This window comes from Panthera onca, chromosome D3, assembly GCF_046562875.1.
Source record: "Panthera onca isolate mPanOnc1 chromosome D3, mPanOnc1 haplotype 2, whole genome shotgun sequence".
Lineage (NCBI taxonomy): Eukaryota > Metazoa > Chordata > Mammalia > Carnivora > Felidae > Panthera > Panthera onca.
In genome coordinates this window covers 76168310-76182061 of record NC_138350.1, presented here as the reverse complement: position 1 = coordinate 76182061, position 13752 = coordinate 76168310, and the positions used below count along the sequence as shown (strand labels likewise).

General features: G+C 52.5%; 1 protein-coding gene across 7 annotated transcripts in view; it reads left to right on the top strand.

Moving 5' to 3' along the window:
• Window positions 1-9178, top strand: part of ALPK2 (alpha kinase 2) — a 115874-nt gene extending 106696 nt beyond the window's left edge. For all 7 annotated transcript variants that reach the window (XM_078435188.2, XM_078435193.2, XM_078435189.2 and 4 more), the window contains one exon: window positions 8604-9178. In XM_078435188.2, the coding sequence (XP_078291314.2) occupies window positions 8604-8832 (229 nt within the window). In that variant the 3' untranslated portion in view covers window positions 8833-9178. The remainder of the gene's footprint in view (window positions 1-8603) is intronic.
• The last annotated feature ends 4574 nt before the right edge of the window (window positions 9179-13752 follow it).

Genomic DNA, 13752 nt, shown 5'->3' with positions numbered 1-13752 from the left:
TTGATATGAGTAGCCACAAAGGACAAAGGACACTCCCCAGGGGGACCACCAGTTAGCTATCCTGAAATGTGTGGCGATGTCCGGTGTCCCTGACATGGAAACCGAATTCCGGAGACCCTGGACAGAATGGCAAATGGCTTGCTCCCTGCGGAAGGGCAGTAAGGACCTAAACGACATGGTAAGGAGCATGGTAAGGACAGTTGCCTGGAGAAAGCAGGTTCTACTGATGTCATTGTGTCCAGCTCTCATCCTACAAGCCATGAAAAAGAGGAGAGACAAAAAAGGACTGCCACCTTCAGTTGGGCTGAGTTCCAGAAAAAAAAAAAAGGCTCTGCCCTCACTGCCCACCGTGAGCCTCGTGTGCCCATGGGCGGTCGTCACAAGTCTGGGACCCCACTGTACCTGGAGAGAAAGGGGCAGTGCAAATTTGGGATTTGTATTCAATAGGATTTGTATTGAAGATACACAGCTCTACGGCAGGCTTGTGTGCACACATGTGCATGGTGTGTGTGTGTGTGTGTGTGTGTGTGTGTGGTGACTCCAGGCGGGCTAGCTAACTCTCCAGGCGGGCGCGTGACTCTGCCAGGAAGGGAGGAAACCAAGGGACTTGGGAACAGAATTTCCCGACATCATGTGAGTGCTTCTCACAGCAGGGCTGTGGCTGTAGAACCCACACGTTCTAGCTGACTGGCCAAGGCGGGCTTCAGAGGACAGCCTTTCAGGTCTGAGGGACCTGAGAAAGGCGCTTTGCCCCCTAAATGTCCGCTTTCCCCCGTTGCCCTCCTTGTCATCTACCCTGGAAGGCAGTCTGCATCCCATCTCATTCTGATCAAGCCATCTCGCGGTGGAGCCGGTTGGCCAGTGGCTGGTTTGTTTGGCCAGTCTTGGCCATCAAGGAGGTCTGGGGGCCCACGAAGGGAACATTTACCTTCCCCTCCCTGCCACGATTTTGGCAAGGCATTGCTACTAGCAATGTTCTCGGTGTGAGTTCAGAGTCTCCTGGACCCAGGAGTCAGCAAGGACATACCCGTTCCACGGAGTGGGAATAGCGTGGCAGCTTCCTGGTCTTTGCCCCAAAGTCTTTCAGATGACAGTACGGTTGGAGTTGGGGGGTTCTTCCCATGCCTCGGCACTACCCACCCCCTCGCCCCGCCCAGTCACCCCCAGGACCCGAGGACCCACAGCCAGGCTCCTCGTCCTTTGTCATCCAGCCTCAGAGGCACGTCTGAACCAAAAGACCATCTGGAGAGATTGCTGGATGTGAGATCGGCGGCTGCAGGACAAACCTGGGAGACGGTAGGAGGGAAATGGAAGATGAGGACGCAGTGAGGGCCGAGAGGGTTCACGAGCGCCTGACACCAGAGGGCTGGAGGAAGCCCAGAACTGTCCGGAAAGGAGCCACCAGCGCTCTCAGGAAGGTCCGAGCAGAGCACAGCGGAGCTAGGTTGCCCGAACCGAAGAGGGGGGTGTGCAGAGATGCCACGGACTCAAGTGTGTTAATAGAAGAGAAGACAGGAAGGCTTCTAGAAGGTAGCTGGAAAAAGGAGTGGTGTGTGTGTGTGTGTGTGTCTGTGTGTGTAGCCCAGAGAGAAGTAAAGAACGAGGGGCTCACTGTGGACTGATAGGATTTTGGGGCTTGTCCCATAAAGAAGGTCCCTCAGTCAGCGCTGGCCGGTCCTGAGCACTCTCAGTGTGGCCGGCCCTCCCCCCTCCTCCTGCCCCAGGCATCTGACGGTGAAGCCCTGATCCCCTTTGGCCTTGACTGCCCAGCCCCGTGCCCTAAAGAGGCTCCCCCCTCCGCAGCTAAAATGGGGGGCGGGCGTTGGGAATCCCCACTCTGGGGCTGAGGACGGTGGCTGACTCTCGGACCGCCTATTTCATGGCTGTCTTGCCTCCACTGTCCCCTCCTTGGCCTCTGTGTCCCGACTTCAGTTTGTGTCTCAGATATTAAGGAGAGGACTCCATGCTTCCTCCACACCCACGGGGACGAGACTTATGGTCTCCAGAATGGAGCACGGACCATCACGGAGGCTCAGTTCTCCCTCGCCTCCCCAGGGCCCCGGCCCTGCTCCCTCTTCCTCGGGGATCACAGCCCAGAGCCCCTCCTGGTTTGGGCATGCCTTCAGAAGCAAGACAGCAGGAGCCGTGCAAGCGTTCAGGGCTTCTGGAATGCCCCTGCCAGCAGAAGCAGAGAACCAGACTCGTGGGCTGCATTTGTCCTCCTGTCTTTACGATTCCCCTTTTTTTTTCCAGCCTGGGCAGAAGTCAGAGAAGTGCCAGGGCCTGTTTCCATGGTAGCAGCCCCCTGCTGTAACTGGGGGCTGAGGGAGGGGCCGGAGAGGAGGCGTGAGGGCAGAGAGTGGGCAGGGGGGAGCAGTGGGGGCTGGGAGCCAAGGGGAGGAGCTGGGGTGGGTTCTCGGGGTTGTGGGACCGCTTGAGTAGCCCTGTGACCGCGGCTCTGACTTACCCTGGGGGCGGCGTGGGAAACTGCCCGACACGGGCGGGGCGCAAGGACAGCCACAGGAAGGCTAGAGCCGTAGCAGTGGTGGCCGGACCAGGGTTTCCATGGTGTTTGTGGGGGTGGGGTGCAAAGAGCAAGGGAGGAAGGTCAGCTTGTACAAGGCAACCTCAGAATGCAATTTGTATAGAAAACACAGATTTGGTTACATTACAGCGTCCCTACCCCCCAAAGAGCTCAGTGACTCTGACAGAAGCACTTTCAAAGGGATCTATGTGCTGTTAAATAATCTCGGGAAACCCTGGGTTGAATAAGTGTAGGAGGTTTCTTTGGTGTGAGGCTTCATAGGGGTGTTTAAAGAGCCAACGTGTGATTGGAAGGCCCGCGGGGGCAGGGAGAAAGATTATGCAATATTAATCACAGCGCTTATGCCACAGGATTATTTTCTATTTCAAAGCATCTTGTGGGACTTACTGCTCCATATTTTAGGAAATGCCGACCCACGGGAAAAATCACATAGCATGGCTCACGGAGCCTTCCAGAAACGTCCTCTGGCCTCAGCTCTCCTCAGAACACCTGCCTTGCTGAGGACATCCTCTGCCTTAGCACCTATGCCCGTGCTCTCCCCTCTGCCAGATAAACCCCAAGCCGTCCTTCCTGTGTGAATCCTTCTTAGGACCCGCCACGCAGTGGGAAAACCCCCATCTCTCAGGTCCCTGGAGCTGTTTATCACGGCATAGTGTAATTATTTGTTTATGGGTCTGTCTTCCCTACAAGAGGGCCAGCTTCTGGAAAAGCTGAATCCTTTTTAATCCCCCTGAATGAAAAAACGAAAGAACAAATAAAGAAATGGAGGGTGTTGATGGGAGTGCAAGAATATTAGATGGTTCCAGAGTGGGGGGCTTCCCAGGGCCCCTCCTTTTACATGTAGATGGCAATCTGTTCCACCTGTTCATAAATCCAGCCCAGGCTTTGCTGTATACACACGCACACACACACACACACACCCTGAAACAAAAGGTTTATTTCAATTCCTCACCCCCGTCTTCAGCCTGAATTCTGTGTCCTTGTAGTCATTCCCTATAAATTAAAATTTTCTTCAGAAAGGATATCACACTAAAACTTCTGTTGTAAAGAGTCTCTGCCTTGCTTCTGCAAAGCTTACCAACGAATGGCAATTCAATTCTATTGCTCTTCCTTGTCCCACCGAGTTTTCTTTAACGGATCCCTTCTTAAGCCAGACCAAAAAAAAAAAAAAAAAACCCACCTTAATTTGTTCAACACAGCCAGATCTGGAAGTTTCTGCCACTTGGCTCCACCCGCTCCCCCTCTCCAGGTGTGTTTGGAGGCAATAGGAGGCACGGGGGAGCCGTGATAAGCTGAGAGAGAAGCCGACCCTGCCGTCAGTTGACGATTTTTGCATGAGCCCCTTGTCAAGATGAGAGAAGACAGGAATAGTTTCTCAGCAAGCAATCAGACTAGCCTGGCTGGCAACACACAGTGAGGACTGAATAAATCCGTGCCGAGTCAGGGCAGGATTGTAGAAATAGAGAGCTTCCTAGCCCCTCCAGAAGCAGGCTCTGGGATGTTGTATGACCCAAGTTTCAAGGACAAACGATACACCTGTGTCCCGACTTAACTATGAAGGTGCCGGGGCTCCTGGGTGGCTCAGTCAGTTGAGTGTCCGACTCTTGATTTCAGTTCATGTCACGATCCTAGGGTCATGGGATCGAGCCCTGCGTCCAGCTCTGCCCTGAGTGTGGAGCCTGCTTAAGAATCTCTGTCTCTCCCTTTGCCCCTCTTCCCCTCCCACACGTCGCTCTAAAATAAAAAATAAAAAAAAACTCTTAAAAAATTAATTAATTAATTAAAAGGTGTCTCCAAGGTCCAAAGGGGTGGTGGACTTGAGGTCTTCATGCTTTAGTTTGTCTCCTTACTCCTTGGGATTCCTGGACCAGTGGCATCAGCAGCCCCTCAGAATTCATTAGAAGTGCAGGAGCTCAGACCCATCCCAGACCTTCTGAGCCCAAACTGGCATTTAAAAAAAATTTTTTTTTTGATGTTTATTTATTTTTGAGAGAGAGAGAGAGAGAGAGAGACAGTACGAGCCAGGGAGGGGCAGAGAGAGAGAGGGAGACACAGAATCCGAAGCAGGCTCCAGGTTCTGAGCTGTCGGCCCAGAGCCCGACGCGGGGCTGGAACTCGCCAGCTGTGAGATCATGACCCGGGGCCGAAGTCGGATGCTCAACCCACTGAGCCACCCAGGTGTCCCCCACACCGGCATTTTAACAACATTCCTGGGTAATTTATATGCACCACCCCCATCCGAGGGGAAGTTATTTAAGAAAAGGCCCCACTGAGTGCTGTTCAGTGGAAGGAATTTATGGTTCTTCTTCTGGAGGCAGTGAGGGAGGACGGGCAGATTAACTTAAAGTGATGGGCTGGAAAATTACACTAACTTGAGGTTACGGATAAAAAGACCCAGTGAGTAAAACTGCACAGAGCTAAGCTTTCTAACAATGGAAGCGTGTGAAGTTCTATGAGGTGCTTTATCCCGTTGCATTGGATTCCCAGGGCCACCGTAACAAATGACCAGAAGCTGGGTGGCTCAGAACAACAGATATTTATTCTCTCGCGTTCTGGTCGCCAGGAGTCCAATCCCAGTGTCAGAAGAGTGGGTTCCTTCTGGAGGTTGTGAGGGAGGATGCACCCCACGCCTCTCTCCTGGCTTCCTGAGGTGGCGGTCAACCCTTCGCATTCCCAGCCTTGTGGACGTGCCTCTCCAGTCTCTGCCTCTGTCATCGCACGGTCTTCTCCCTGCGCGTCTGTATCTGCTCTCCCCTTCTTACATAGACGCCCATGATACTGGGTTAAGGGCCCACCCTACTCCCGTGTGACCTCATCTTAATGACATCTATACTAACCCTATTTTTTTTTTTTAGGGCTTATTTATTTTTGAGGTGGGGGAGGGGGCAGAGAGAGAGGGAGACAGAGGATCTGAAGCGGGCTCTGTGCAGACAGCAGAGAGCCCGACTCAGGGGCTCGAACTCACAAACTGTGAGATCACGACCTGAGCTGAAGCCAGATGCTTAATCGACTGAGCCACCCAAGCGCCATATTCTGAGGTTCTAGGAAGGACGTGCCATTTGGGGGAGACACTGTCCAGCCTTGTGCATCTGTCTAACAAGATCAACGGCGGTGAGTGCAGTGGGGATAATGCTGGAGAGAGGCCAGGGTATTTCAGATTCACGGTCCCCTCTACTCCTCGTGGCTCGTGTGGCATGGAAGGCGGACCACAAGCAGGAGAACCTGGACACCCCATCGCTTGGTGTCGGAAAGAGAGCTTGGTGTCCTTTGAAACGCTCCGGCTTAATTGATCTCGGAACACAAAGGATGTGGCCTTGTTTCCTTTTAAGGCGTCAGCGATGGCTGTGAGTTTGAGAGAACCAGAAGTCATGGCCGAAGCCCAGCATCCCTGACTGAGACCATCACCAGGTTGAGAAAGGGGAAAGATTTTTAATTCTGGGGATGCTAGGTAGCCAGAAAAGGTCTACAGCTGTGATAGGCGAGGGATGGGAGTTCATTATTGTGTGACGTGCCAAGTTGATTGTCCAAAATTGGACCAAGAGAGAAAGGGAAGTCCCGAAATGTGATCTGGAGGCCCCCTTGGGCCAAGGTGAGGTAGCTCTGGGGACGGGGCTTCTATCCACCTGTTTCCTTGGCCTTTATTGAAAAGCCTCCCCTGGACAGGTATGTCGGGAATCAGGTAGTATCCTGGGAGAGATCACAGTCTGTGCGGAGAGGTGAGGCACACCCTGAATTCTGAGAAGTGGATGTCGTTCTCCTAAAGATGGAGGGAAGTGGTTGGAGGTGTTTCTCCTCGCGGTGAGGGCGGGAGCAGGGAGGACTCCACGAGAATGCACTTGAGCTAGGGCTTTTGGGGAGCCGGGGGCGGAGAAAGACCGGGGTTCCTCGACTGAGCAGAGCAACCTTCCCTGTAAAGCCTCACCATTGCCCACGGCGGCTCTTGTGACATCCAGCGGTCCCTGCTGCCCTACTCTGGCTTTCCGTGAAGACTCTAAAGAAAGAGGGACAGGGGCGCCTGGGTGGCTCAGTCGTTTAAGCGGCCGACTTCGGCTCAGGTCATGATCTCGCGGTCCGTGGGTTCGAGCCCCACGTCGGGCTCTGTGCTGATGGCTCAGAGCCTGGAGCCTGTTTCAGATTCTGTGTCTCCCTCTTTCTCTGACCCTCCCCCATTCATGCTCTGTCTCTCTCTGTCTCAAAAATAAATAAACGTTAAAAAAAAATTTTATAAAAAAAAGAAAGAAAGAAAGAAAGAGGGACATAGAGGAAAGGAAGGTGCCAGATTTCCGGGAAGAGGTCTGGGCCCTCAGGGGCTACTGGAGAGGACAGACCCTGCTGGGCTGCCCGAAGTCCTGCTTCTTCGTCCACACTCAGTCTTTCCCATTCCAGAGCATGGGAACCATTATAAAAGGGCTCGCTTTGTACCCAGCATTACACACTTGGCCGCCAGACGACGCTTAAGAAGTGACAATCGAATTTTCTGGGAGGTCCCAGGGTGAGTTAGTGATTTTTCCCTGCAGAGACTAGATGTTGTCTGAGTGTTTAAAAGCCTCCGGGTGGCCTGAGACGGGTGGCCGTGATGTGTTTCCAGGGATGTGCTTCAACAGGGAGGCTGCCCCTGCCCATGACCTTCCTGGTTTGTCTGAGGCAGGAGGCCTCCCTCCAGCAGGAGGATGGGTTTGGCTTTCCATCACGTCTGATGAGCACAGGCCCACGCGGCCTCGCGGCCTGCCAGGGGCGCTCAGGCGCCAGAGAAACGAAGTGGGGCTGACATTTCCGCCTGTCACACCATGTCCTATGGAAGATAGAGATGTAAAGATGATGAGGTTAACAGTGGAGAATTTTCCTACCCTGCTGGATTCAGCCCCTGTCTTGAGCGGACTTTTTCTTCCAGGAGAGAACTTGGCTTTTAGAAACCAAGGCATTTCTCACAAGCAAAAATGGACTGCGGGTTCCTGCAGGGGTGAGGGGGGGCAGAGCGTTCCCTCACAGGGAGGAGGAGGAGGAGGAGGAGAAGGAGGGAGCAGGCTGCGTTTATAACAAACTGGTCAAGACAGAGCTGCTCTGGTTCCAGAGATGAAAGGAACCTTCCACTCCCCTAAGAGCTTCCAACCCGGCATGGATTTCACGGGGAAAAGCGCACAGTCTCGGTCCCCATTCATTCCAGGTTTCCTTGACCTTCGTGGTTTCTACCAGCAAATGAAAGAGGCCGGATTTCGTGTTTGTCCTATTAATCAGCTGTGGCCAGAACTGTCCCCCAGCCAGCAGGGCCCGCCGTGAAAAGGGCCCTGGGCTTTGTCGAACACGGGCTCCACCATCATGGTCTCAGACGCCTCCATCATTTTTGAACGAGGAGCCCATGGTTTCCTTTTGTTCGGGGGCCTCACAAATCATGCCGAACGTTCTGTGTGCCGGGCTCACCCCCGCTCCCCCGTTTACCTGCCTCATCCTTCAATGTCGGCTTCCACATCCCTGCCACGGGACGGCCTGTGATGATATTGGTCATGACAGTAACTCGGCCCATGAGTTCAAGCCCCACATCAGGCTTTCTGCTGTCAGTGCAGAGCCTGCTTCAGGTTCTCTCTCTCTCTCGCTCTCTCTCTCAAAAATAAATAAAAATATTTAAGCAAGAGAAAATTCTAAACTAAATAATGTCTTCCAGCCCCAACATTATAGAATTTTTTTTATTCAGAACCTCTGGGCAGGATAGGGTGGCTTTCAGGCTACCAAGAGATCTAGTTTTTATCAAGATGGTCCAGCACTAGTTACTATGACTAAAAGAAAAAGGCAAATAGTATGCTGTTTCATTGGAACCGTAAGCATCCAGAACACTTGTACGATCACAGGCCTTTGGTCTGGAATGTGCATGCCTGTGGGCCTCGGCCTTTACTTAATCCCACAGGCTTTGTTTCTCCTGTCAATAGTTGTGGCGGAACATTTGGCCATCCTTGCCCGGGGTCGGAATCAATGTGTTTTCCGTCTCCCATTAGTTTCCCCTTCGAAGGCTGGTGAAAGTGTCCCGTGTTTTAAAAAGTATGTGTCCTTCTACCCAAACCCACAGGTACAAAGGATTTAAAGGCAACTGTTCCATGACCTTCATCGATCAGTTTAAAGCCCTACACCAGTGTAACAAGTATTGTAAAATGCTGGGCCTGACATCACTTCAAAACAACAGCCAGAAACAGAAGAAGCCGGCCGTCACGAAAAGCAGAATTCAGCCAAACTCCACAACCGCAAAGAAGGTGGTGCCCGGGAGCCCAGCGGGAAAGAAAACCTCGCACCCCCTGTGAACGAACGGCCACCAGCTCGCGGCACATAGTCTTGTGGGCACACGTCTGAAAACGCTCGACAGAGAGCACCTAGCCTGCAGAGCGCCGGTGACGGTCCCACGTCCGACTGCCCGTGCCCCACGCTGCTCCCAAACTCATCGCCTGCTGTCTTCCCTGAGATGATTTCGGAGCAGGATTTGCGACCAGACGTGTGGAGAGGCGAAATCGACGGTCAATCTCAAAGACAGCCCAGCTTTGTACCCACCGGCTTCACGTTCTGTGTCTCTTTGTGTGGGTGCACATGGTTGTGTTGTCAGGGACTTGGTGCCCTGTCCACAGCCCCCCCCCCCCCGCCCCCATTCCTTCATGGGGTCGAGTTGTCACGCTAGAGTGGAATGTCCTGTTGTGGCCAGAGGTGACTTCCAACAGAAGGGCCGTTTCCCTCATTAGTCGCACATCTGGCTATAATTCTCTGTGTCATTAAATTCACACTTACCCAGAAAGTGGGAGATGCAGAGATTAGCGCAGACCCTTGTTCTTTCGAATTGGTGCCATATTTCACATTCCCCCAGGATTAGCAATTTGGCCATTTCCTAATCAGTGTACCGGAGCACGAAGTATTTGCACCCGTGTTCTCTCCGCATTCTTCCGTCACAGTCTCTGTTCGATAGTGACCCTGCGCTATAAACCCGCGGCTGACCCACGTCGGATCACACCAGAAGGTGGTGTGGAGCCTGCTGGGACCCCCAGCTCCCCGGGAGCCTGGCCCCTCCCCGCATCCCACAGTCTCCTTTCCTGCCAGTTGGGGTCCTGCCCAGCTGTCGGGCAGAACGGCAGCGACCCACATCAGGCAGGAAGAAATGACATAGAGACCGCTCAGGGATGGTTTTATGCACCCCAAACCGAGAGAGAAAATGTCTGCCTCCCCACTGGTTTGTTGTGGTGGGTGTTAAAGTGACAATTTTTTAGAGCAGCTTTGGGCTTCCGGACAAATGAGCGGCAAGTATGGAGGGTTCCCAAATGCTCCCTCACCCCCTACTCCATCGTTTACCCCTGTTACTATCATCATGCGTCAGTGTGGACATTCGTCGCACTTGAGGAGCAAATGTTATACATCATGAGTCATTAAAGTCCACAGCGTACATTAGGGTTCACTCTTCGTACATTCTCTGGGTTTTGACACACATGTAACGACACATATCCACCATCACGGTACCCTACAGCGTGGTTCCTCTGCCCTACCGGTCCCCAGCGCCCCACGGATCCTTCCTTCCTTCCCCCGCCCCCGACTCCTGGTAGCCACTGGTCTCTCACCGTCCCCATCGTTCTGCTTTTTCCAGAACGCCATCATACAGTAGTTGGATGCCCACAGTGTGCGGCCTTCTTAGGTGATAGATTTCAACTACTCCCTGACCGTACCGTTAGGTCACCTCTGAGCAGCGTCATCGCTGCTTCTCAAATTGCAAGTTCGCACGGATCACCCGGGGCTCTTGTGAAAATGCAGGTTCTCGTTCAGTAAATGTGGGGACGGGGGCGAGGTTCTGCATTTCTGGCACGCCCAGGGGCTCCCCGTCCAGCCGGGGACCACACTTGGAGAGAGCGTCACACCACAGATAGAAGGGTCCTGAAATGCCGAGGGGCCGGACCTCCTAGCATTCAAACAACAACGCCCTGTAGGAGCACCAGCGGCCTCTCTGCAAGGATTTGTGAAGTAGCTGTTTGGCCGCAAGGAAGAAACCCCTGGGCGGCACCGGCTCCAGGCCCTGGAGTACCTTGGTGGCTCCCCCCGCCTCTCTTGAGGCCCGTGGGCCTCAACAGATTTCTGGCTTCTTCTTCCGTGCACGGGCACGGGCTTTTGACAAAAAAGAGAGCGTACACGGGAGTTTTGTTTTGAAAAGGCATTAGGAGGAGAAAACACTTCAGTCAGTCACCTGTCCCTTCAGAAAACCCATCTCTAGCCGTCCTTCCGAAGTGATTCCCTGGCTACAGATGAAAATGCTCATTTTACTATCAGGCAGCCTGTGGCCTGCTTTCCCCATACAGATCCTACAGAGGTATTTAGCAGAGGAGTTCTAGAAGGTTCCACAAGAGCAAAGAGGCGCAGGGTGCCTTTTGATCAGAATGAGTGTATGCATACACACACACACATACCCACGTGAGTGTGGGTGTGACCAGAGCCCTCTGAACAGACCACGGTACTTTCTTTAGTAATAATTTGTAATTATAAAAATAATATCAACATAAGTAATAAAGAATAAAAAATAAAAAATTCTAGAAAGGTACAGAATGAAAAATCAAAGTACCCTGTAACTGGCTTCCCCTCTGGCTGGCTTTGAAGTTGAATTTGGAGAGATAGTCAAGGGGAAAGGATCTTCTCCGAGACTTTGCAGGTGACAGCTCATGGGGTGGCTCCCTCGGATGGAGCTGTCCTGTCCTCCTTTCGTGGATGCTTAGATTTTTTTCCCCCCAAAATGCCTTTATTGTTTATTGTAATCAGATTTCATCTGTTTGAAAACATATGGAGGACCAGGGACAGAAGGGGATCCAGGGCTCCCACGGACAGACTTTGTGGGGTGGCGTGGCCATCTGTCCACCACCCAAACCCTGACCTTCTGTTCTATGATGAAAGGCTGTTTTCCTTGCACAAATAAAGTGAGTGGGCGCTCTTAACACCGAGGATACCATTTTGGGGCCTCAGAAATGCCCACATTCACGGCCATTGTTTTAGCTCAGTTTGCACACGTTGAATTTCTCTTGATTTTCCTATTTACCTTCAGAAGTGTGCAGCGTTAGGTCTATAAACACAACACTCAACCGAGGCACTGAGCCGGGACAGCCTAGGGGGGCCAGCTGGGGATTTTGGACTCGATGCCTGCGGGGTGGTCATATACATTAAGTGTCTCAAGTTTCCTAAAGGGCTCAACAGTGGAGCTCTGCGACGGGCAGATGACAAAAATAAACGTGCGTCTCATTAAAACGAGATTGTGTTTTCAACAGCAGGTCTATCGCTAAGGAGAATGGCAGAGATGTGATGCCTTCTTGCCACTGGGCATCGTGTTCTGGAGGGGTCTGGTTTGGGATGTGCAGATGGCTGGCTTGTGTTAATATTTCAGGTTATCTTACTGTTCCGGTGCCTCCCCAGCCACACTTCTGATAAGCCCCCTATTAGTGGAGGGTTTCAATAGATTCATAGTTAAAAGAATGCCAAAAGAAGCAACAGTCATTTTCTAGTTGTAAAGTGCTCTCTTTCGTAAGTATCCATAGTGTTTCGTGTGTGTGCTGGGCATGTGTTCGGCTGGAGGCACGTGGGAGGAGCCGGCCACAGCCCGGTCCGGCTCGGTCCTTTCAAGTATGCTCTGTTCTGCTGACCTTGGGTGCAGAAGTGAACAAATTGGCATTTTCTCCCCCACTTAGATCTGCAGATGCCACTTGGGCTTAAACAGATTAAAGCAATATATCAAAAAGATGCAAAACCTCTTCTGCCTCCCAGCCACAGGGTGTGTTTTCTGACTCTTTGCTGTAGCAGCGCTGAAATCCTTCGAGAGCCTGCTTGCGCTAAAACTGTTTGGTTAAGAGCCTCCGGCAAGATGGGCGCCCTGTTTGTCTGCGTGGTCACGTGAGCACAGACTTGCACTTAGTGATGCAATGAACAAATATTTACAAGCGCTCACTGTAGCACCAGATCAAGAATGATTCAAATTCTGCTTTCCACGAGAGGCCCCAGCGGTTCCAGCTAGAAATCATCTCAGAGGCTTTTGTCAAAATTCACATGTTCTTGATCGGATTTGCCCGTGAAAAGCCAGTCTGTCCGCTTCTATTTTAGGGGAAGGAAGTTTCCATCTTAGTAGCAGAAGCAATTCTGATGGGTAGCTCACCTCCACCTTCCTCTCCATTACATCACTTCCTCTTTCTGCATCTACTTCCAGGAGGAGTGAGAAGGCAGCGACTGCTTCCCACTGGTAAGTAACCCACGGTATTTTCTCTGGCGTCTGCGTCAGTCTTGGGGGGCTGTCATAACAAGGGACCACAGACCGCGTGGCTCAAATAACAGAAGTGTATTGTCTCCCAGTTCTGGAGCCCAGAGTCCTAGATGAAGGTGTTGGAAGGGCCCCAATCTCAGGAGGTGCTGAGGAAGGCTATGCTCCGGGAGTCTCTCCTGGCCTGGCCTGTGGCCGCACGACTCTGGTCTTTACGTGGTGTTCACCCCACGTGCACATCTGTGCCCAGATGTCTCCCATATAAGGACACCAATCGTATTGGATTAGGGCCCCCCCCAATGACCTCATTTCACTTGGTTAAGACCCTGTCTCCAGGGGTGCCTGACCGGCTCATTCAGAGGAGCATGCGACTCTTGATCTCAGGGTGGTGAGTTCGAGCCCCACATGGGGTATAGAGATGACTTAAGTAAATAAAAGGTGTAAAAAAAAAAAACAAAAACCACCACTATCTCCAAATAAGGTCGTGTTCTGAGATCCCATGGGTCAGGGCTTCAACATATGAGTTTTTGGGGAGACAATTCAAGCCATAAAGTGTCCCTGTCTTTCACTTCCCACATTCCTGGCCACTTGCCTGGGCGAGGAGGGGCAGGCCAGAGGAAATAAACACAGACCTCACGGTGGGGATCAGCCCCTAGGAACTATCCTGGTTCTCTTGGAGCCCATCCACACCTCCAGCCCTTCATCATTCCCGGAGAAAGAGCTTCATCTGGGTGCCTCAGTTTCCTCTCCCACAGTCTTAGAGGAATCTCTCCCCTTCTCAAAAACTGGAAAAGTAAGCATCGCCATCAGTAGCCACTGAATCCAGGGCCCAAGGGACTCTCCCTGCCCCGCCCCCCCCCCCCATGGCGTGACCCCCACATCCTAACTGAGCAAACCATCCCGGTGCCCCCTGGCTGCCCACCGATTTCAAACCGTGCCCCACCTTAACAGTGCTCATTCACGT